At 37.1% G+C, this 25,975-nt stretch overlaps 1 protein-coding gene across 4 annotated transcripts in view; it reads left to right on the plus strand.

Moving 5' to 3' along the window:
- Positions 1-25,975, plus strand: part of GNAL (G protein subunit alpha L) — a 304,035-nt gene that overhangs the window by 218,149 nt on the left and 59,911 nt on the right. For all 4 annotated transcript variants that reach the window (XM_067547866.1, XM_067547888.1, XM_067547882.1 and 1 more), the window contains one exon: positions 3,303-3,400. In XM_067547866.1, coding sequence (XP_067403967.1) covers positions 3,303-3,400 — 98 coding nt within the window. The remainder of the gene's footprint in view (positions 1-3,302; positions 3,401-25,975) is intronic.

Consider the following 25,975-nt stretch of genomic DNA (forward strand, 5'->3'; position numbering starts at 1 on the left):
TGGGGAGAAGAAGTACAGCCATCTACCAATATCTACAGTGATTCCAGTGCTTTCTAGAGGCTGCAGGAGACGTTTCCCAGGATTATGGCCTCTTCAACTCTCTTATGGCCCAGGAACCTTACTACTATGGATTTTTAGAGACTCTCATATTCTAGGCAGCTACCAGAATTTTCCCTTTCAAAGTCTCTGAATACTTCATTTCCTTGTCACAAAAATCACAAGGAAAACCCACCAAAGGAAAACTTCTTTTGAATGGCAAAGCTCAGGTTAGTGGGTGGTTCTGGTTGAGTTTAACCCAGATGGGTCTGGCTCCAGAATTTGTGAAGTGTGTAAATCTAAGAAGAACTAAGATCATAAAACCATCCAGTTCTCTATTGAAGTCTGAGTAAATGGCTTGAGAGAGAGAAATGCTTGATTTTTATTTGGTTATAATATCTTGCATCCAATTAGACTTCTGGATGCTTTTGTAATAGTCACAATAGAAAGAAACAGAAGTTGTGAATTAATACAGTTCACAGTCTGCTGTGTCTTATTGTTTAACAACTCAGTTTTAAATCTTTCAGGAGAGTGTAAGTCATATTTTCTTTATTTTACTGCATCTGCATTACGTACAGTACATTTGAACAATAATGCTGTGGTTTTAATGTTTGTTTGGTATCATTCCTTCTGAAAAATCTTTGCTTGTTTTGTACTCTAACATGAAAGTTTTGTCAGCATCTGGCGGTCACTTGCTGAAGATTAGACATGCTGTATTACTTTGTGGGTGGTGTTTTTTGGAGGTGGTGTTTAAGACTGGAGGGTGAGTTCAATACTAATGTACCGCATTAACAGAAAATTTTTGCTAGGAATTTTACTACCACAGAAAAGTTTGTTCTTTTTGAGAGGATACAGAAGGGATTAGAAAACAGGAATTTTCACCCAGTTCTGTAATTTACCAACAGTAACTGAGCCTCATAACAGTCCTATCATGTGTATATAGTGTTTTATACCCATTTTCCCTATGCAATTGAACCGGATAGAAGTTAAGTAATTTGCTGAAAGTCACACATAAAAAGTTAGTGGCTTTTAAAGCTACGTATTAGCTTGCCCTGTACCTTTGACTTGGAAAATTAGATTGTCCTGATCATATCCAGATTTACTCTTTTGACAATGTTACATACTTCTTCTATTAAATTAGATATGCAACATTATTCTCAAAAAACCAGCAATTTGTGCGTTACTAAAATTTCTGCTGCCAATTGATACCTGTTAGTTGCTTCCCACTTCACGTTATTGTTTAAAAGAAAATACCTAAATTTAGTTACCACAGCAAAAACCTCAGAAACAATAACAAAGCTTTAAAATTCCATGGGTCAGTGTTGAAGTTCTTTTGTTATAATGAAACGCATATGTCATCACATTTGATAAGAATCATGTTTGTTTATTATTTGGGAAGTGTAAGATTTATGATGCTCTTAATTGCAAGTAGGGATGCAAGCAGCTAAACGTTTAAACTGTAAGCAGCGGTCTTACCATTTACTAATTAGTTTAAACATTGCCCTCGGGGGAGGTGTCAAGCCCAGCGGGACTCCCTGCCGACCGAGAGCTGCCCAGCTGCTGCTGTTGCTTGAGGGGAAGCGCTGTGCCCAATGCAGCTCCCCCAGTCAGTCCAGCCAAGTCCAGCGCTGCTCTCCCCTCTGCCCCCCACCTGTTCTGTTTTTAGAAATTTAACCGGATTGTTAATTAAACAAATCTTTACATCCCTAATTACAAGAACTTGTATTTTTGTAAATGATGTGAATACATTGTAACTTAGCAACCTTAAGTGTTATTCCTTTTAACAGGATTTTTTGTTTGTTTGTTTGTAATAGAACTAAAGAGTCCTGACTCCCAGTTTCCTGTTGTAACCGTTAGGCAGCACATTCTGGGGTGTAATACAGAAGCCTTTAAACAGCATACAGCAACAGTATACAGTAGTTTTTAGGACAGGAAGTGAAGTATAATGCCATCTCCAAACAAAACTGCAGTGTGAAATTTAGGTAGATAAAATGTAATTTTATAAAGTGGATTTTGCCCAGCTCAGTAGGGCCAACACATCTATTCTTGTGGTAAGTGCCATGGACTCTTTTTTGATCCACATAAAAGATGAGAGTCTTGGTTTTACATCTCTTCCAGAATGTAATTTCTGATAGTGCAGAGCTACGTTCCATTGTGATGGGAAACTGTTGTTTTACTTCTGTCTCAGAAGGAGAAGACCATAGGCTTCTGTATCATCAACACTTTCTCTTTGATTTCTGCATGAGCCGCTACAAAAGGTCCAGTCTGTAGTGAATTTACATGAGGGACCGTCCTAATTTCCCCCCCTCTCCCCCCTTTTTTGGCTGAGCTGGGCTCTTATTTACCCAAGTCAAATGGAACCAAAGTTATGCTCTTAAATTGCGCCAGAACTTTTAATGTATTTTACCTTCAAGCCCCTCCATACACAGAGAGAGCATTGATTGTCTTTTATAACTTAACTGCTCTCTGTACTTTTGGGAGTTGGTGTGTTGGGTTACTTTGGTTTCAGTGTGGTTGGCTTAATTACGGCATAGTCCTAAATATGAAGTAGTTCATAGGTTCCCCAGAAACTGAGGCCAGTCTTTTGAATAAAGGGTCCAGTTTTTGGGATAGCAACTAGTAGCTAACTTTCGGGGCTTTCTTTGCTAGGTTGCTAAAAGCTACCAACAAGCTGTCCTTCAAAGCAGAAAGTAAGTTTTGGTGCTTTAACATTACCGTATTCAAAGTATTATGGAGTTCTGTGCTCAGTTGTCTGGTATTGAGGTTTCCTTATAATTGTAAGAGTCAGTTCTGACCCGTCTTTGATTTCTGTGAGAGAATTTGCTATTTAAATTCCATCATGTCAGCGAATTTGATTTCTTACCTGAAAATTTGTCTTCTGCCACTGGGATACACCAACCTGGTTTCAACCCTTCTTAACATTTCTTTTGGGCACACAAGGAAGCTAAACTGGATTAATGTATTAATTCTTACTTTCCAAATAGGAATGTGCTCTTTTGGAAAAGTACTGAAAAGCTGGAGGATATAAAATTCTTAAAGCCAGTTGATAGGTTGTATGTGAAAGTACTCAACAGCCCATATTGGTCTTTCTGAGACTTTGACTTCACTAATAACTCTTCATCTTTTCTTATTTAAATGTATAATTTTTCATGTTGCAACCATTTTAAAACATGAAGATTTGAGGAGGGAGGAACCAATGTGTTTCTTTTTAATTAAAAACAAAACCTGAGAAATCTTCTCTTATTTGTCACATTTCCAATTTTCAGGAATTCTTTGAACATGCAAAAAAGCTCTGGGATGATGAAGGAGTAAAGGCATGCTTCGAGAGGTCAAACGAATACCAACTGATTGACTGTGCACAGTAGTAAGTGTTTATTTTCGTGTAATTAATACCAAGAATGTAATCATTTATAATAAGTCTGGAAAATATATTTATATTTGCAAGATTTGGGCATTTGCAGTGCACCAAACATTTTAGTTTCTTACATATACAAAACATGCACAGCAAGGGTAATGAAGGTTTTCCTATGTTGCTCAGGAGAGCTATACATTTTTCTGGTGCTGTTTAACTGCTGAAGAAGGCTAAAGAAAAAGTTAGAATCAAATAATTTTAAATAACAGCTGTCTGTTACAAAAAGTACCTAGATCAATTTAAGTTAAGTAATTACGATTATTTTAAGAGAAAACACTTCTGAATATTTGTTTTGGATAACTCTGAGCTTGAACATTTTAAGTGTCAAACCACATAGTAATAAAATTGCTAATTGTTTTCACGTTATTAAAGATTTTGAGATTTTTATCAAAAGCAATGTAAACCTACGTTACTATTTTGTCTCTTCAGTATATTCAACAAAATAATAGCTGCCAGTTCTTCTAAGAAATTAGTGATGATGTCTGTATGTGAAGTTGTGGGGATGAAAATCCTGAATAGATTATGACAGCACATCCCTCTGTTTTCATCAAAAAGGAAATAATTCACCAATACACTAAAGCTGCAAAACTTGACTGCCACCAGAAATAATAACCTAGCTCTGAACCTAACTTTGACCAAAAATATATATTTTTGTGTGATTTGCTGTTGCCAGAAAGTTTGCCTTTAGAGTTGCTTCATGGTTAAGGGTTTTTGAAGAGCAGGCCCGGGAGATCAGCCTGACTGGTAATTATGATCAGCAGAAATATCACAGGTCTGTTGCAAAACTGAGAATCCTGTTTTTCTGTTGACTCTGCTCCCTCTGTCTGGAGTCAGGCAGAAAGAAAAGAACATACGGTAAAGCAAACTCATTCCCTCACTTTTGCTACAGTCTGGCAGCTCAACAAATATAGACATATCAACACATGACAGCGTGGTGGAATTGTGTATGGGTAGAAGGGAGCTCAGCTGACCTCAGTGGGTATAGTTGGACACTGGAAATATCATTATTTAAATAAAAGCAATGATTCTGAATGATACAGCAAAGTCTACAAATGACCCTAAATTTGTAATTTATGTGGATTTTTCTCTGTGGTACAGATTTGGCTGTGCTGATTTGAGAGGTCCAGACTGAGAACACAGCATATCCTGTAGTATAGTTAAATAAGAGGTTGGAAACAGGAAAGCAGTGAATAACAAGAATATGTAAGATAAATGAAGGTAAAGCATACTTTACTAACAGACAAATCCTATATACCTTTCCAGTCCTGTTTGTGGAAAGGGGTAGGAGTCAAGGGAAGGGCATGAAAAAAGGTAATTTACTCCATTGTAATATTAATGGAAGTATGTTTACATGGGGGTAAAGAAACCTTAGATGGAAATTTGGCATGCAAGAAAAACTATGCTTCAATACTTACGTACAGAAAGGAACGCAAGTCATTAAATGGGATTGATGTCAATTCCGATATCCCAAAATGTAAAATTAAACTTTGCATTTTTCTAAAAGAATTTAAAGGAAAAAAAGGTTTTCTTTTCCACATGCCCTGTCTCCCATCTCCTCCAACAGATAATTATTTTTTTTAGATTATCACCAAGAGTTTAACAATATCAGTTAAAGAGAGAGCACTATGCATTAGTTTATCTAATCCAAATAGTGCTAGACAGAACTACCAGAAACTAAATCTGGTGTTTTGGCAAAGCCTTATTCATTACAGTTCTGAAAATAATGCTTAGAATTTACATAATGTTTTCCTTTTCAAAGTGCTTTACAAACACTAATTAATACTTAAAATACCATGTGAAGTAGGTAGGCTTTTGGATGAGTGAATGGGAAGCAAAGTTGTCAGGTGACTTCCCAAGGCTACAAAGGAAGTCAGTGTCAGAACTGAAATTGGAACTCACAAGTTCTGGTTTCCTAGTCCTGTGCTTAACACACACACACACACACCTTTCTCTTAGGAAATAGATTGTACTGATGGCTAAAATACTCCTATCATGGGAAACACATTGAAAATATTCTGGCTTTAACCCGTTCCCTAAAATAATCACTTGTCACTGTTTAACAGAAGTATCGATACAATAATGATGGAGTCGATGGATGGGTATTTATTGCTTTGTTTGTTATATATTTATATGTTCTGTACTATATGATGATAGCAGCTACTTCATGTAGAAAGATGCACTCCATTACAGAAGCTGACATCATTTAGAACAGTAGAGTTATATTATTCCTTCTAAACTAAAGAATATATTAGAAGTAAGTTTTTGAAATATTATTGAAAAAGACACACCTATTTTCCTCTATACATAGAGAAAATGTTTTGTACGTATGTACTAACTTTCTATCTAAGGAGGACTGAATGGAATTCCATTTGGAGCACACTAATGGTTTTTCTTTATTTGACCGAAAAAGGGAATGTAGAATGACATAGGTACTCTTTGCCTTCAGCCATCCTCAAACTCCCAGGGGTCAAGCATGCCACATTCACCATGTTTTCATCTTGTGCTCACTTGATGAGCATCCCAGAACAACAGTTGAACCCTGATCTTCTAGATGGCAATGCAGACAGTGTATGATCAGTAGACCACCAATCCTCTCTCCATTTTTAAAAAAGTTTCTTTTATAAGATAGCTATTGGATTACAAGGTGGGTGGGATGGCTTTAAAAAAATTGCTGAATGTTATTCATTATAAATAAAATCCAAGTTAAAATACTTTAATTGGCTGCAATTCAGAAGCTTCAACAAGTTTAAAAATACTTTTAAAAGCTTAGCTTAGTTTTTATTTTTATTTTATTTTTTGAGAAATATTAGTGTTATCCTGCTGGTACCAAAGGCCATAGCAAGCAGCATAGATAGTAGTAAGGGCCTGATTCTCATTTACACTAGGCCCATAAATTACATTTACACTCATAAGGCTGCTTTACTGCCAGACTGGTATAAAGGGACATCAACCCTTGGTGTCTATTCATTTTAGTTTTTCTCCCATAACTCTCCCTTTTACCTGAACTTTTGTTTAAACAACTGTCATATTGGTACATAGTATGGGATTTATGACAAATGGACAACTGTGACCAAGCAAGATATTTCCCTTGAGGTCTGACAGTTGTAGGTGTATCCTAAGCAAAGTTTTGAATTTTTCTATCTCTAACTACAAAATTATACAACATATTTATAATCTGTACTGAGAAAAAGAATTTCACAGCCACAAGCTATGTTGTTTTTTTTTGTTTTTTTTTTAATAAATTGTAGTAAATTTGGCGTTTTGTGAAATGCACTTCACAGAACCAGCAGTGTTTTCTTTACTCTAGCTTCTAATTTTCTCTTTCTGGGCTGAAATATGTTGTAAACTTTTTTTATAATTAAATCTTACTTTTTATAATCTTCACAAATGTAAGAGCACTGCACATAAGAGATTAAAATATGGTTCTGAGTGTGCAAGAACCTGATTCATTTAGTTATTACTCATTTAAATTCCACTTATCTAGTTTTTGATAGTGTCATACACAAAACCAGCCTGTTGACAATGAAAGCTGTTGGAGAAATCACATTATAGGTGATTAAGTGAACACTGAAGTATATTTTTGGGTATTCTAATACTCTGGAAATATAAATCCCTTGAGAGAAACACAAGGCTGTGATTTAATGCTGCCTGGGTGCTGACTTGTCTGGAGCATAGGTAGTGTACTAGGCAATAATGTTGGTTATTAAAAATTTCGCTCCATAGATGGACACACAGAACAGACTTCTGGAAGATAATTACAACCCCAGTTTTAACTACTTTGCAAATTACATTGTTTCTTCCTGATTGTTTATTTTGATGCCATCTCTCAGTAGATGGCCAACTTTAACCATGTGCTTGGAAGGGCCTTGTAAAGTGTACTCTTCTACGAATCCAGAACGCCTCAAAATAAATGATAAAATAAAATCCAGTTATAAAGAGGAAAAAACCCAGGTCAGATAGTAGTTTGTAGTAGTTTGGGAGTGTGTTAAAGTAAATGGATTTGTGGAAACCACGAGGTCTTGAGTTCCCTCTTATTTGTTAATAGAATACCACAAAGACAATTAAGCTAATAGTGATTGGTGGTTACTGTTTGACTGCTCAGTGGTATATATGAAAGCCATTTGGTCTCAGTCCAGTTTGTAGTGAACAAGTGTGCATATCACAAACCAACCCACACCTACACACACACATCATATTCAGTGCTAATTGGCAGTATTCTTAGCAACCCCAGCATAGAAACCAATTATATTAGCAGTCACTGAGGGTATGTCTTCACTCACGGCAGCACATTCAGTGCCACAGGATCGATTCTTTGAGATCGATTGAGCAGAAGTGGAGATCCGCTCTATCAATACAGAGGTCGATTCAATAAATTCACCTCCACAAAAAGATTAGCGCTGCGTCGATGGGAGGGCATTTCCTGTCAGAGCAGCCTAGTGAGGACGGCATGCTAATTAGAATTTAGGAAGTCGACAGGAGATACGCAAGCTACTCTACATAACTTGCATATCTCCCATCAACTGACACCGAATTTCACCGTGAGTGTAGACCAGGCCTGAGACTGAACTGTTCTCTTAACCTTTTAAAAACAATCCCTCAGAATAGGATTGAGCTAGGCAATGTGGGAGGACTTCAATTGATACTATACAAGATGTACTAGTTCTTTGAATAAACAAAGGTCTTTAGGCTTTAGTGCTGTCAGTGGACACCCTCCTGAAGTGCTTAAGCATCAACGAGAAATCTAAAAACATTTCGAAATATTGTTTGATCTTAGCAAAAATAGTATATATTAGAGCTCAATGACTAATTTGAAACAAATCATTTACTCTATAAATTTTAACTTTTTAAAATTTCTGTAACATCCACAAGCAGTATGAAATTTTCTTAAATGCATTTATCATTCAAAATTACTAATTTTTTGTGAGATATTTTAATTCTTTGGGTTGATCTCAAACCATTTTCTGTAAGTATTAATTATTTTGTATTCAAAACTGGGTTATGTTGGTTATTTCTGATTGACTGATCACACTTATTTTGTGTTCTCTGGCTGAGTGCGGTTAACTCTGATAATCAGATATAAGACTTAAAGATGCCACTGGGGCATTGACACTCTCAGGGAGGTGTAGAAGTTTAGAGAGTATGAAAATAGATAAACAGGGTTAGTCAATTTAAAAAAAAAAATTTTTTCTTTCTGGGTCGCACAGAATTTGCCCAAGGCCTCATTCATAGAAAAATTAGGCTAGTATAGGAGTTATTGGATGGTTTCAGTGTTTAAATTTAATTAATTTTAATTGCATTCTGACAAAATAACTGTGTGTAAATGGGTGATCCTGGCTGTGAAAGATGCATTCTGGCTCATTTAATTACCTCTGTTCTGGGACTCTGGTGAGGATTTAAGGAACCCTGTCATCTGCTTTGTCATCAGTATTCTGTCCTACATGATATATGCCACTTCTGGTATACTCAAATGTGCGAGCCTAAAGTTAGCTTTCTGCAAACATTTGCTCCAGTAAAACTTGATTGTTCAAGTGTTCAGAAAAGCAAACACAAGCTTGTCCAAAGCAAGTTTATGTTTCTGTTTGAGCTAATATACATATCTAGTTTTTTCTTTGCAGTTGCCCTCTCTTTGAGAATGGGGTTTCAACCAGCCTCCTGAGTTAGCTGTTTTATCAAAGTTGATTGGACTACAATTACCTGCCCCATCTTCTCTCAGTACCGTTCTGAGAGCAGCCCACTGGTGCACTTCTCCTCTGCACTAGAAAAGTGTTTTCATCCTGCTTCAGTTTCTCCAAATAAGGCCAGCTTGTTTCTCTGAGGGGGATCGAGCTGCTGGCAGACTCATTCTTCTCCTGTTTAGGTCTAACATCTGAATTCTTGCATTTATCCCAGTATTAGATAGAATAATTAAAGAAAAAGTTCTTCTTTGAGTGATTGTCCACATGCATTCCACTTCATGATTGGATAGTTTTGACCAGCAGTGTCCATTAGTGTTGTGCCTTACACCCTAGGTGTCCTCAGGCCCACCAGCACTCAAGGGCATATAATCCGGAGCGCCCAACCATCCCTCAGTTTCTTCCTATTGCCTGTGGCTGTGAGACAGCATCCTTGGTTGTATCAACTGTATCTTGCACTCTGTGCAAATAAAACCCTTTTTGTTTCTATATAATTATTAAATAGTGTAGTTGTGGTTCACTTAGTTTTAGGATTAGTTGTTTAACACCTGATGGCTCATTTAAAAAGAATCCTTTTAGTGTTAGGGATTTCCTACAGTGTCAAGTTTTAGTCCCTGTGGCTAAAACAAAGGCCCCAGGCTTCAAAACTTGCCCCTCTTTTGAGGCATCTATTCTACTGAATGATGGGCACAGGAGGTGCTTTTTCGGCCTCGACGAAAGGCAAACCTGTAATTTTTCATGAAAAGGACTCGGAAGTGACATTCTAGAGATGGGAGCTATTCAGCTAGCCTGCACAGCATTTCTCCCCATACTAAGTGGACTGACAGTCCAGATCATGACAGACAACAAACAGCAATTTTAGGTCAACGGACAGGGAAGAGAATGTTCGTCTCCCTTTTGCCAAGAAGCTGTTTCTCTATGAAACTGGTCTGTTCATAACCAGTTTTGACCAGTAGCTCTGCATCTCCCAGGTTTGCAGAATGTCCTAGTTGACCAGATCAGCAGGCAATTCACAGCTGACCTATGAATGAATTATCAAGGACTCCATCTTGCAGAGCATTTTCCACATTTGGGATCACTCAACAGTAGATCTATTCACCACAGACAAAATTGCAAAGTGTCAGATGTTCTACTCAAAGTGGGAGTCTGGACTTAGGTTCTCTGTCAGATGCTTTCCTCATCTTGTGACCTCCAGAGATAATGTATGCCTTCCATCCAATTCCATTAGAACCTAGGGTTCTAAAGAAAGGCAGACAGGATTCATCAGTAATAATTGTACTAGCATCATGTTGGCCCAGACAGTTCTGGTACTCCAACCTAATGAACCTGTCAGCACAGCCCACTATAACATTACCTGTCTTATTCGACATCATCTCTGAGAGAGAAAGGCAGATTGTACATCTGAACCCAACATCATTGTACCTGGATGCTGACTAGTTAAAGAGCACTGAAAGAAGCTGCTCTGCTAAGATCTGAATATGTTAGTATGGAGCAGAAAGGACTTTACTAGACCAGACCTATGCAACGAAATGGAAGAGATGCTCTGTCTGCACAACCCATTCTATCTCTTGTAGACACTGATTTCTGTTATTGCTAAAACCTGGGAAAGACCCACACTTGCCTTCGAGCTACAGACCAATTTCACTTCTAAGCGGCTTTTTGAGATGCTTGAGCATCTGATTTCACAAAGAATTTCACCATCTATGGAAGGCATACCGGCACCAGAGCAAGCTGGTTTTCGCCCCAGTTGTAGTACATGTGATCAAGTGATGACACTTGCAATTTTCATCGAAAATGGATTCTAACATAAGCTGAAGACTGGTTCAGTTTTTCTTGACCTGACTGCAGCATACAATATGGTTTGGCACACAGGCCTTTTGGTGAAATTGTCTAGAACTATGCCAACTTGGTTAGTATGTGCAATGACTCTGTTTTGTGAAATTCAATTTCTATGTGCATATTGGTGATAGAACAAGTGCTTGGAGGGACCAGATGAATAGCCTGACACAACGATCAGTATTCTCTCCAACGTTATTCGATTTATATTCCAATAACGTACCATATACTGAGTCTCACAAGTTTATCCAGATGACATATGTCTCCGCACTCAGTCACACTCCTTTGACATACTTGAGAGTATTCTGAGTACAGATATGGCAGCTATGGCCGATTTATGTCATTGGTGGTGCGTGAACCAAGTGGAAGTAAGACTGTTGAATGTCTTCCACTTACATCATGCACTAGCAGGCAGAGAGCTGAACCTAGTTCTCAATGGTCAGTGAATAAAGCGTGATTCACATCCTATCTAAGCATCATGTTGGATAGAACTCTCACTTATTGTGACCATCTTACAAAGACAGCGACTAAGGTCAAAATACGCAACAACCTAAGGGTGTACTTAGCAGCAATAACAACTCATCATCCTCACCCATGCAGGATCGCATCATATTTTCCCCACCCCACCCCAGTAGCTAGTTTCCTCAAGGGCCTTATACATGTATTTCCCCCCCAGTCCAGGAACCTCCTCCCTTCTGGGTTCTTAATACAGTCTTAGCTTAACCCAGTAAAGTCTTAATACAGTTAATGGATCCTCCCTTCAAGCCCCTAGTAATGTACCCACAGTACCGTCTATCTATGAAAATGGCCTTTTTATTAGCAATATCAGCAGCCAGAAAGGGGAAATTCAGGCTTTTATTGCTGGTCCACCTTACACAGTGTTCCATATGGATAAGGTGACCCTGAGGCCTCAACCTCAATTCATACCAAAGGTTGTTTTAGACTTCAATTTCAATCAGATGATTCATCTGCCAGTTTTTTTTTTCCCCCTATCTCTACTCCATCCTTTGGAAAGCCAAAGTGCACATCTTTAATCTAATTAGAGCTCTGTTATCTTACCTGGACAATATGAAACTTTTCAGGAATTCCCTAGGCTATTTGTACTGTTTGCAGATAGAATGAGGGGTCAGGCAATATCTACCCAAAGACTTTAAATGGGTGTCTAATTGTATTAAATCATGCTATGTATTAGCTAAGTTGGATCCAGCCAGCCACGTTGGAGCCCAGTCCACCAGGGCTCAAGCAGCTTCCTTGGCTTCCCTGGGAAACATACCAATCTCTTAAGTTTGCTCGGACCCCCCACCTCTTATCTAGGAGGTCACATCTTACAGGTCACCAGAAGTGGAATCCATGTGGACTATCACTTGAAGAAGAGAGAATGGTTTCTTACCCTGTGATAACTGTGTTTTTTCAAGTGTATTGACCACAGGATTCCATTTTCTGCGTCTTAGAATCCATGTGGACAACACATCTTGAAGAAACAGTTACTGTAGGGTAAGTAATTGTTCTTTTTTAATTTCCAGTTATAGTAATTTTAGCTGTGAAATCCTGAACGTGACCAAGACCCATAATGGGAAAGGCTTCACCAAATAGGATAACAAAATACTTTATTCGGGTTCCTAAAGGAGAATGTGGTATTTGGTTGTAAAGGCCACCATATGAGACAAAGGTCAGAGGTACTTCCTTTGTTTAATGGAGAGCTGCAGAGTTTTTTTGGGAGTGTTACAGATTATGAGCCTTGCGTACACCATTTGTAACTATGCCTGAAATCATTTTCACATTCTGTGTCTTCTATGTGCCCAGACTTCATGCAGGTTACTAACAGTTATGACCGTGTTCAAACACTGGGATAGAACCCTGCTAAGAGGGAACTGGGTAACAAGGTAACTCAGAGTCCTGGGTAACCCAAGAACCACCCCAGGAACTCAGTAACATGGAGCGGAAAATATGCTAAAATCATGTTTGCAAAAAACTGTGTTTGAAAATGGTTGTCAAATACAGTTCTGCTTTCATTGTTAACTTGCTACTTTCAAACTACCTTGGTGTTCTTGCATGTGGCCAAAGAACTCAGCTGACTGGAGGCTTAAGAAAGCTTGTTAATGAGACAGGTGCTCTCTGAAATAGAGCTGCCAAAATCATGTCTCTTTTACATGGCCTGTGGGAATGGAGGGAAAGTTGGCAAGGGTCCCTTTGCATACTGGTTAAGGAAACTGTGCTCAAATCTTTTTAGTATACTTTAAACACAGTTGTGACTTGTATATTTTCAGCTGCAGTATAGTATGAACATGGTCTTAGTGTCTATAACATTTCTGTTTTTAAAGCTAGCCTTTTATTAGCTTACTGATACCCAAGGTCTGAGCCAGTTACAAACCCTTATTTTTGTTTGCTTTTTATCTTTAAAAAAAGTGCTTAAACCTTATTTTAGGAGAAAAATTCACCCAATGGAGACCAGGTAGGATAAAATAAATTAAACTGCAGGCTAAATTATAAGACAGTGGAAAACAGCCACTCACTCTTAACTTGGTAGCCTGTTATTAAATGTAGGTCACATAAATATTTTTATATGTGAAAGAAATAATTGATTTATTAATGCAGAAACACTTTATGTTAAAGGTTGTGCTCCTGGTTTCACTAAATTACTGTAAGTGATATGTAAAAACTAGAATAACACAGTTTTCTCCCCTGAAAGGCACTCTTCTTGTTTTTGCATAAACAACTCACTGTGATGATGACAAGGATTTTTTTCTTTCAGGGTGGACATATGGTGATAGGGTAATTTTCCAGTTATAAAAACTCAATATGTAGAGGAGAAACAAATCTTGTTTGACCACTTAATGAGCAAATTCTTTCCACTTAATTGTGTTTTCAAAACAAAAACCTTATGACACCAGTAAAACACTGTTTAAAGATGGGGAAAGAAATCAGGAATATAGAATAATAACTTCATCAGTGCTGATGATTCTTGTGGGTTTACTATTGCAGCTTCTAGAACAAAAATCACATCTTTAAGTTTGCAAGGGATTGGCGTAAATTTTTGGCTGTTAACCAACAACTAGACCAGTCTCCTAAAGACAATTGATGAGCGGGTTATAAATCAAACGTACTATTTTCCGGATGATGATTTTGTTTCATGTCACTGCAGAGATTCAGAAGTTATTTTAATTGTATATTAATTTTGCATTTCTCCCACCTAGGAAAAACAGTAACAATTTAGTTCCTAGATTTGAAATAATTGTTTACTAATAAAGCATCTTTTCAATCTTTTAAAAATTAATTTGAAAAAATGTTTTCACTGCTCACCTGTTTATGTTTAGATGGCTCTTTTGGGGGAAGTCTGAAAGCAAAAAGCAAAACCACCAAACGTACTGACACCCATTTATATTCCACCGCCCCACCCCAGGCTTTCTGCATCCATACCTTTCTGCTGCTTGCTGCCTGTTTTGCAACGGCGAAATGCTAGACCTACACTATCATCAAAAATGTAAAACTGACTAGATACAAAGTAAACTGAAAAAGTAGAAAAATATTAAATATTCTCTAATATCAGTTATACACTTGTGGTCTTATTTGTAGTAATAGGTAAAAAAATTTAAGATGGTAATGTAATTTTCCAGTTATTGTCATTTTTTTTAATGAAAATAAAGAGATGTGTATTTGAATTTAGACTTTTTTCATACATATGAGCATAGTAAATTAAGAAAATTGTTCATTCATATATTTTACAGTTTACTAAAGTAACAGGAAAAGGCTTTTTATTTACCCAAGATTCTGTTCTTTGGCTTAATGAGTGATGTCCATTTAGGACACAGACAATTCATTGCTACATATTTAAATAATAAAATCTGACAAAACAGCATTTTCCCCCTATTAGATCAAGGAAAAGTTAAAACCCAAGTGTTAGTTACAATAAGCATGGCAGTTTTTTAAATCCATAATTCTGTAATGTGAGTCACTGGTTTGTAGCAGGATCTAAAATATCTTCAAATAGCGCAGCAATCAAAATACAAGCTGTCTGGAATCTTGTGTTCAAGATTTGTCAAGTGAATTAGAAAAAGAGATTGTAGATCATTCTGTCCACCCAGCAGAAATATATCCACTTTTCTTTGTTGATATTATTCTATTTCAAGTGGAAGAATGGAATGAGATCTGACCAAAATCAGCTTTATTGTATGTTTTACAGAATTTTAATAATCTTTTACTAGCTAGTTAGGTGTATTTATTCATCTTTCTTCAGTTTCTGTTGAAATATGAAACTTAATTGAATACAATGTTTTGAAACTTACTGTTGAGCGTGTGTGTGTTTCTCTGTGGAAGAGATTAGTTGATTGATTAATGGCTTAGCCCATTAATAATCTATCATTATGTAACAAATGTATTTTAGATTTTTCTTGTGGATTTTTTTTTTTGCCTTGCTCTTGAAGAAATGTATTCAATGTTCTACTATCTTAAACCTAACCTTCCATGAAATATCTGTTTAACTATAATAACTTTAACTTGAATGTTTAAAAAATAAGATTATAGGAGCATTGGACATTTAGTGTCCGGTTTTAAAGGAAACTGTCAAGTTATTTACACTTTAAGTTTTACTTTCTTTAAACTTTTAGTGTACTTCTTCATTGATAGATGGTCAGTCTTTCTGTTTTCAAATTGATTGTTATGCATCTCTAAGTAATTAAAGACCAAAGAGCTAGATTTCTTTCTTAAGGGACTGCACACTGATCAGACACTTCATACATGCAATTTTCTGTTTTAACATATGTGCACAGCTTTGTTTATATTAGTATCTACAAAAAGTCTGGGTTGGTGGTGGCTGTTTTTCTAAATTAATGCTGCATTGACAGTTTTAAAAAAAGAAAAATGGTGGAATATGAAAGATAAGAGATACAAAAATAAAACAAGCTTTATACACTATTGGAAAAATGTCAGGGCTAATTCCCTGTACATGAAAAAGAAATTTTACTCCTTAGACTAAACCAAAGTGGGTTCTTTGTATTTTTCAGTTGAATTATCTTAAAACCAGAGTTGCAAGTCAGTAAAGGAGTCTAAGCAGTTGGAGACGTCCCTTTACTTGCCCTAATTATATTAAAGCTAAATTTGTCTCCTCTAATACAACAATAATGCTGCCCCCCCAAAAAAATGTATTTTAACTTTAAAGTAACCAATTCAGTTGTTCTTATTGTATAAGTACTGTTCTTCCACGTACTCTTTTCTGCTTTGATTATGATTGTTTATTATAATTGACTTTTTATTGCAAAGATTAATTTTAGCCTAAACTAGTTTGTAGGAAAAGAAAATAGAGATGAAATGTATCTGGAATCGTCTACTTTAATTGACAGAGAAAAAAGGAGTCCACAGGGAAAGGATTTACTAATATGGTGCTTCAGTGGTTCCATAAATGGATTGTTGGACCAATTCTTACAATTTGTAGAATTAAAATCTTTCCTGATTTACACCCCGGGGAATCTTTGTTAATCTGGAAAACTTTGTTTGATCGTGTTTAGATTCTAAAATGTAGAAAGGTGAATTTTGATCTAAAAATGGACTTCAGTTCCACGTGATCTTTGCCTTTTTTGAAAATAGTGTTGAGTTTTTATTTTCCCTTGGTCGTCAATTATTTTTTTAAAAACTACTTCACAATAATTTATGTTTAAGTGTCACTTTAATCCCAATATTTTAACCTAGTTACTGGTACATTGCAAATAAATATCTTGATTCCCATTTTTATATTTTTTGTTTATGTAAAGGAAAGCTTCAATCCTTATTTACAGTTTGTGGGAATATATTTGAAATTCACTAAATCTGGATTTTTGAAATTGGCGTTCTAAATTTCAGATAATATGCACTTTGAAGAATTGTTTATCTCTACTGAGCTTTCTTCCTAGCTTTTTGTCAGGAAAATTAAATATAAATGATCACTACAGAAATAATTGCTTAGGCCTTATCTATACTTAAAAGTTTTGCTAGCATATCTATGTCATTTAGGAGTGTGAAAAAATCACACCCCTAACCAACATATCCATTCCAGCAAAAGCCATTGTATAGATGAAGTTACACCTGCAAAAGAACTCTTTTGCTGGTTTTATCCTCCTAATGAAGATCATAGGAGGAGATTGCTGGTATAGCTTTATCAGCAACCCCTTTCTAGTATAGACAAGGCCTTAGGAAATTATTTTTTTCAGTAGCACCTTCAATATACTAAGCTTTGTACAAATATATAAGTCCCTGGCTCAGAAAACATACAATCTAAAAGACAAATTGACACAGGTTAGGGAAAAGTGGATACAAGGATAAAGTTTGCACTGAGCAGTGCATAGGAGCAGGTTCGGGGTCCTTGATGGTACAGTGTTGTTCTTTTGTTTTGCTGTAACTTGTGTTGTAAACTGTCCCTCATTGCCTCTCTATCTGCCATTCCTAGTCAACTAGTTTCTTGTAGGCATCATGGTAGAAGTGAATCTTCATGAGAGATTTGAATGCAGAGATGGTGATGGCCTCTCAGATCAGCTCAGAAGTTTCTGATTGAGGAAGAAAGTCAGCCTGCTGCGTGATGCTGAATTACCTGTAGTTTTATATACAGTGCTGAGCACACTGTGTTGATGCTTAATAAATAGTAAGTAGCAATCCACACTGTGCAGAAATGGCAAAGTTAAGAATCGCCTATTAAACATATGAACATAATACAATAAAACTAATTTTTGTAAGCAAGAGCGATAGATATGCAGGGTAAGCAGGTGTTCTATACCCCTGGACCCACCACAGCAAGGGCCTAATAGCCTGAGAATGAAGACAAAATAGTAGGCAAGTGGCGGGAGAGTGCAGATTCCTACCAGGATGTTGCTCAAGAAAAGGGAATAAAGCGAAGCAAAGAACTGCACCATTTAAGGTCTTAAAACCCAATAAAGCCAACTTACTGTAAAGTAAATATGCCACTTCATAGGCAAATGTAAAAAGCACAGGCCAAGCTAATATTCACAAATCAGTAAACATACATGCTGCTGCATTCTGAACAATTTGTATGCCTTGCTAAGGGGCAATTACTATAATCAAGACCAGTGTTGCTGTTGTGAGATTGTCATAGACTAAGGGAGTAAACTGTAAAAATTACACAATTGAAAAGATAATTAAAAAGACCACACCCCACAGCCAGTACCTTTCTATGGAAAGGGTGTGGTTGAAATCACTGCCAATATTTTTAACCTAGTTCTCTGAGTCTGTTCAATAAGTGAAAAAAGTGTTTTCATAACGGCTACCTGCCAAGATTGATTTTTTTTTCATCATACCCAGTCTCACCATTCCAGGCAAAGGGTTTTCCTCTGCCTTTAGCAGGCTAGGAAGCAGGATCAAATCTTTCTATGGGGAGAAAGACTCGGCTCTGCCTTTCCAAGAGAATGCCAGTTTTTGTTCTGCCTCCTGCAGGGTTTACATGTGGCCTCTAGGTCTCTTGCTATCTTATTCTATGGGACTCAAAAAATGTTACATTTTTACATTTCTGGCTTATTCTCTTCCCTTTCATCATGGTCAGTGGGAATTGTTTTTTTAAAGCTCTGTACCTCTGTTTATATCTGGGGAAAGTTTTCAGTTCCCATGGGTGCAGCTGCCTTTACTGCCCTAAGCTCCCCAAGTAGTGGATATGCTTGCCCTGAAAAAAGACAAGCAGAACAAAGTTCCCTATGCACAATCTCCTTTGTCTTCTCCTGTACCTACTTGGACACCTCTGCAATTTTTTTTTTGGAGAAAGGAAGTGTGTCTCACTTCCTTCCCCCAAGCTCTCATGTTAAAAAATTGCAAGTTACAGGCATTCAGGTAATGCAAAACAGCTTTTTCTTCAAACTCCAGACTTTGCAAGTGCATAGTCCTCAAATAGAATATGTCTTGCAGATACAGCAAAGTTGTAACTATTTGAAGATAACATAAAAAATATAGGGAGCAACCTGTTTTCTCCAAAAGTTCATATCTCTTGTTCCCTAAAACTAGGGCCAGCCCTAGACCAAATGGCGCCCCAGGCGAGGAGTGTCTCCAGTGGCCTCCGCCCATTTGTTAAACTTTTGAACACCATATTTTTTATTGCATTTGTAGCCCATTTCACGACTTTGATGCACAATTTACATGTATGATTTATCTTTGCATATAAGACAATAAATTTGCATGGTAGGAACTGTAAATTTGTATTTATTATCCAGAATATTCTTGGAGGTTAGTGAAAAATGAATCTATGTATGGAATACCTGAAACATTTTACTTCAAACATTCTATTTTCCCTTTTGTCGCTAACCACAAAAACAGCCCCCCGAGCCCAACATCCCCCACTCCTGGCACCCCAGGTGGTTGCCTGGGTTTCCCGCCCCTAAACCCAGCCCTACTTAAAATGTGCATGTGCAATTAGTTTTATGTATAAAGAAGAGTGGTGGGAAGCAGGAGAGAAGCCTCTTGACTTTTTTACTAAAATAGCATAAGTCAAGCTTCTAAAAAAATTAAAAATAAAAGAGATTATGAGCCAAATCCTGCCATCATACTTATATGGAGAACGTTCAGAGTAAATCTGTTGATTTAAATTCGGTTACTCCAGTGTAACTGAGATCAGAATTTGATCCTGTATGCATAAGACGGTAATGAAATATTAGCTGAGATTTTATTGTGCAAAAGCCAGATTATTTAGAATGATGTTTCCTAAATAGTCCTTCACACTCACCCCATTGTACATCTCATGGTAACTTCATGTGTGCTCTTGTTTTAAATTAAAACTGCAATGTTTCCTATAATCTTAGATCTATAAATATAGTGTTGTATGTGTGTATTTTCCAGTGTTTTACTCCTTTCCTTGCATTCTCAGCTTTCCCCTGCTTTGTTTGTTTATTTGTTCTTGGCAAATTGACTATTAATGAAGATATGGGCCTTTAGGTTGTGGTTGGAGCAGATAGGAAGGCTGTGTGTCAGTAGCATTTATGGAGAGTGAGACTATACCCTGGGCCTAGTTGAACATGCAAGAATGAGTCATTCCATCTGTTATTTCCTCACTAAATTGTTTTAAGTATTTATTAATGTGTAATTTTTATGGCAGGTCTCCTTTCAGATGTCAGATCGCAAAAATCCTTCTGTGATGAGTGTGTGTCCACTGGTCTGTTCTGTGTGTGTTTGATCCCTTCCTCACAGTGGACAGAAGCAGCTTATGCTGACAATCACAGAGGGATCTGTGCACCAGATGGTGGCATGGAAGAGGTCACTGTTTGTTTCCTGTTTCAGAATGTTCTACCTCTGTGAAGAGGCTCGTTCCAGCTGATTAGGAGCTTTGTAGCTTTGTGTTCAGATAGATAATTAAATGGTTTTAATTTTCAATAATATTCCCATTATTTACTATTTGTCCCTTTTACTTTTCTCAGCCTTCTCAGAATTTTTCTCTGCATTTCCTCTTTCTTGTCTCCTTGAGAGAGCCCTGAGTGGCTGGTTCTTGGCAGAAAACAAACTAAACAAATTAACACCACCAATATATTAATTGCAAAAGTATCCCTCTGCCTCACAACATTGAGAGAAATGTCTTTTTCGCTCCCAGATTAGGGACTCCGATGAAGTTTAATCTAATTCAGTGGATGAAGCTTGGAATAATCCTGGTGTCCCTGTCAGTCACTATTGTCCTGTCCCCCTTATTCCTGCAGGGTGCAAAGGCAAGATCACTATCCCATGGAGCAGCCAGGCAGAGTTAAAATGCTGTGAGTTTAGCCTCTGGGATTACTTAGGAGTGGCCAAACTGTGACTCAGGCGCCACATGTGGCTCTTTTACAGTTAAAGTGTGGCTTGTGGCTCCCCCTACACTCCTGCCCCATACTCTGCCTACCAGACTAGGGTGATGAGTTTGGGGCTTCAGCCTCATGGCGGGGTGGTGGGGCTAGAGGCTTCTGCCCCACAGGGAGGCCTCTGTGGGCACGCCTGCCAGGGCTTCAGTCCTGCAGGGAGGGGGGTTTTGGGGCTTCTGCCCCGTAGGAGGGGCCTGCTGGGGCTTGGGGCTTTGGCAGGCACACCCCACGGGGCAGTAGCCCCAAGCCCTGGCAGGCATGCCACACGGGGCAGAAGCCCCGAGCCCCCACCACCAACTCACCACAGGGCTGAAGCCCCAAAGCCCGGCAGGCATATCCCGACTCTCGAACTTCTGAAGATTGTTGTATGCGGCTCAGAAGGTCAGTAAGTTTGGCCACCGCGGGGGAAGGGTGGGGGTGTGTGTGAGTGAGAGAGAGAGAGATGATATATAGTGCAAGCAAAGCAAGGGATTGAATACTTCTGTAGATAGTGCCTTTGAGGTATGATATCTACTTCCTTTGAACCAACCATAGTGATGAGTCAGTTGGTTACAAACTAGAGAGTCTTATGTAAGGAATAGTGAAATGGGACTGAGTCCATTCAGTGCACTACAGAAAGAGCACTGATCTGGAGCAGATGCTCACCAGAGATTTATGAGGCTGTATAGACACATCCTTTATACAATAATCAGATATGCTTGGCAAAGAGCAAAAGCACCATAGAAAGTGTACCTATTGATGGGAAGAAGCAGTAGATGTGATATATCTTGATTTTAGTAATGCTTTTGATACAGTCTCACATGACATTCTCATAAACAAATTAGGGAATTATGGGCTAGGTTAAATGACTATAAAGTGGAAAATTTGCAGATGAAACCAAGCTGGGAGGAATTGCACGTTTGGAGGTCAGGATTAGAATTCAAAATGACCTTGTCAAATTATAGAATTGGTCTGAAATCAGCAAGATGAAATTCAGTAAAGACAAAGGAGATATAGGTTGGCTATCAGGAAAAGCTTTCTAACTCTAAAGGTAGTTAAACTCTGGAATTCCAAGGGATTAGCCAATAGTCATCGAACAGGTCAGGCAGTGCCAGGAGTAGAGCCTACGTCTCCTGACTCTTGGCCCAGTGCCTTGTCCTCTGGCCCATGCTGTCCTCTCCTCTCTGAATCTGACTCACCTAAATAAAAGAGAAATACATAGATAATGCCAGAAAAAAATAGAATAAAACATGGCACATACAAAAGAGTAGCATTATATGCAAAATATTACAGTCCTCTGTGTGTAGTTTGTGCATCAGGAGATTCAAATGATAGCATATGCTCAGTGATGTAGGTATTAAGAATTCCTTGGACACCTATTTACATGAAAATCCATCATGGATATAATTACTACTAGACTCACAGTATATAGTTTTAAATTCCTATTTCAGAAGTTTGTAAAATATATATTTACTTCCGTAGGACTGGAGACAGTTGTTGATTGACCTCCTTATTACACTTCTGTCATTTATGGGGAACTTATTTCTTTACATATTAATTCAAGGGAGTTAGTAAACCAGCTATAGTTTTAAGTAGCATTAAGATTTTTAAGTAACTGTATTCCAGACAAAATAAGGGTGCTAGAAATTTAGAAGATAATGTCAATGTTTAATATTGTTATAATTTTAATTGATAATATCAATGTTTAACATTGTTATAATTTTAATTGAGAAAGGCATTTAAATCCTAATGATCAAATTTAATATTTGGCAATATCTGGCATAAATATACTCACAAACCCTTTCTAGTGTAGAAAGGATTTAGAGAATAGCACTGGTAATCTCCCTTAGCCACACTCTACAACAGACTATTGCTGCTGCTGTCAAAAGCAGCAGAAGCCTATTGCCTGCTCTCATCATGCAGCCTGTGTTGCTCCTTTCTCCATGTTCTGGTGCTTGCCCCTCCCCTGCAGATGGTACGAGAAATTCTCAACAGGAGGTAGACTTTCTGGAAGAAAAGGGGACAGGACGCTAAGGGCACCTAAAAGTCTACAGTTAAGCTAAGAACAATTGTTTTTAAAATAAAGACAGATCAGGACTGTCATTTATTCATGCTGAGCCTTACAATTCTTTAACAAAAATTAGGTGAGTGGTTCCTGCTGCCCTTTTTAAAAATTCCCCTTTCAGCAGCTTCATTTCTAACAGGGAAATATATTAAAGTGTAGAAATATGAATGAATATATTTAATAAAACTTGCCAATTTTGAAGTTGTCTCTTGCTTTCCACTCCCCTAAGTGTTTATATATATATTCAAAAAAGCATTTTACAACCATTTAATAACATTTTAACATCTTAAAATACAATTCTTCTAATTAGTGAGATTGGTAGCTAAAAGACACTCAAATAAAACATCTAACTAATATTTTCCCAGCTCCTTCCCAATTTAAAAGATTGGGGGTGAAAGGAAGATTACTGAGTACTGATGTGAAGCTGTAGTGTGTATAGTCATGGTTTGCCCTGTGTAGCTTATTCCACTTTTTCTGATACTTATCGTGTTGCACCAATATAAATTGTGTCTATATTTAGAATTTACGTCAGGACAATTATGCAAGTAGCTAAAATCCAAATGTCGACAAGGCCTTCATAGTAATCCAAATGTAGACAAGGCCTGCGTAGTAATACATTTGAAATTTTTCTGAATTGGGTTTTGTATTGGAAATACTGATAGAGCCTCAATTGCAGTGGCACAAAACAACATTACTGTAATTCATGGTTGTTGGGTAAAATTCCTTGGTCTTAATCTGATTACATGCTACATTGTAAAAACTAAAGTTGCCTGCTTTTATTTTAGTGTGTGTGTGTATGTGTGTGTGTGTGTGTGTGTGTGTTACTATGAAGCACATCACATATAAAGTGATTTTATTCAGTATAATCCCTCTCAGATTATACATGTAAGAATTTAGATTTTGGAAGGAATCACTGAACACTCATCTGCATGAGAATCAAGACTTCATGGAGTAAGTGCAAAAATTCAGCTTTTTTGCAAGGTATAATCAAAAGAAATTTCTGAATAAAAAGTTTTAACAGTTGAGAAAACCTAAAATCAATCCTACTGAGTGACATTAAAGGTATTTGTTTATCTACTCTCTTGAGGTGGTCTTTTCTAATTTTTAGAGAAGCATTTTGTATGTAACTGTAATGATAACGGGAAAAACAGAGTTGGTAAAATATCTTACTCAGTGGCATGTGCTGTGAGACCATTTAAACATTACAATATTGTATGAAAATGTATATGATAAGAGAAACATGGAAGCTTGTAGAGTTGGTAAGCTTAGTTGTTGTTTATTGTGACAGCAGATAGCCATCAGAGAATCTTGTTCATAGGGGAAATTGAGGAAAGACTAGCTATTTCTACTACTTTGAATGGTTGTAGAAAAAGAGGGCCCAACAAAAGGTAATCTCCACTACCAACGTTAAGGATTCAGACCTTTAGCACAGCATTCTAGAAATTTAGTTATTTAAGCCCTGGTTTCATCAGCATATTCAGTATCTTTGGTTCTTAACTTTGCTTCTCTATGTGTTAGCGATAGCACTGTTGTAAGTGCCTTTACAGTAGGTTTTTACCAGTCTGAGCTAAAACACACAACACTTAATAGCTGTTTACCAGTGCAAGACTAGACCAGTTCTGTTTTACATTTCTTTTTACACAGTCTTGTTTAGTGATAAGATAATAAATAAAAAATAACAGAAAAAAGGAGTATTATTTTTAAATGTTTCTTACTTGTCCTGGAAAAATCTAGGTTAAAGTTTGTCAAGGTGTTTTTCTATACTGAGTATTGACTGTATGCAACACATTTTCCAGGATCTAGCATGACACTGAATATAGCTTATTTTGTACCGCGCAGTGTGGATAGAACATTCTGATAAATTCATCTTGCAGCCTAGATCCTCAGTATTATATTTAAAGTTAATTTATAATATGAGATATGCTATATGCACCGTGTACCTTTTAGTACATTTCTTTAAAAGATGTGTGTTAAAAATATAAGCTGAAAGAATGTCCTGTTCTAATATGTAGAAAATAAAACTTCCTTTCAGAAGACATATTCCGTTTGGCTATATTGCAAGAAGAAAACATTCATTCTGTTTTCTTCATAAATGAAGACAGATTAGAAACCCTAAATGTAGTCTGTCCATACTTAATTTTTTTGTGGCCTACAGCTTGTCCTCTGTACTCTTGTGGGTTATGAACTCAGATGTATGGTGTGGACAGGTGTAGTAAGAATAACTTTAGAAATGTATATTTATTCCTGCCTGCTTGTGGGTAACCTTTTTCCACCCTAACAACACAACCACAGCACATTGGCCAGGAGTCTGAAAGAAGTAATCAACTGAATATTCATGCAGCTAAGTTATGTAATTTCTAGCCATCTGCTTTGTTTATCAAGCATTTAGGTAACATACTGAATTGAGAGGTAAGACTTCAGAAAGAAGTTCTGAATTACATTACAGCAATTACATGTATTATATCCATATGCTGTTATCCAGAGAAGCAACTGACAGGAGTGATGAACAAAACTATGCTGTGGATTATGTGTAGGGATAATCACTTCTCCCCATTCTTCCCCTTTTTAAGCTTAAATAATAAAACAACATCTTGTTTAGTAGTTTTATTTCACTTCCTGGCAACTACAGTCTGAAGCTACAGTACATAGTGCCTCAAACCTTGTCATTATGTCCACTATATAGAGGCAGTGAGCTGGAGGCCATAATAGCAACAACGATAAACATTGATTTAAAAGCTATCAAAGTGATTTGTGGTTTTGGAGGCAGCCCGACAATTTTCAGTACATGTTTATCATTAAAAATGTAAACAGAATTTTAAAGTTGTTTAGCTATTCCATCTACAAAAAGACAAACTTTAATATTAAAAACTTGACTTAAACTCTTAAGAGTAAGGAATTTCACAGTCTGAGTATAAAATTTAGAGCCACACCTCCATTAAGTCAGGGTGCTAATGCACTCTCCTCTCATGCACATGCACACACACTGAAACAGTGACCTGATTCTAAATATTTTCATTCTGCTCTTAAAGAGTTTAATCTTTTTATGGGTCTAAGTCATTGTTGTATAATTTCTTTTTCTATAGTGTATTCTAAAGAATCTGCCACTCCAGTGTATGGAAGTCATCATTGTGTATTCTATAATCAATATTGTGTATGCAATTACAGACTTTTAAAAATTCATAGTCCATAA

The sequence above is a fragment of the Emydura macquarii genome, unplaced genomic scaffold, assembly GCF_026122565.2.
Source record: "Emydura macquarii macquarii isolate MOO-44397 ecotype Brisbane River unplaced genomic scaffold, CSIRO-AGI_Emac_v2 contig_212, whole genome shotgun sequence".
NCBI lineage: Eukaryota > Metazoa > Chordata > Testudines > Chelidae > Emydura > Emydura macquarii.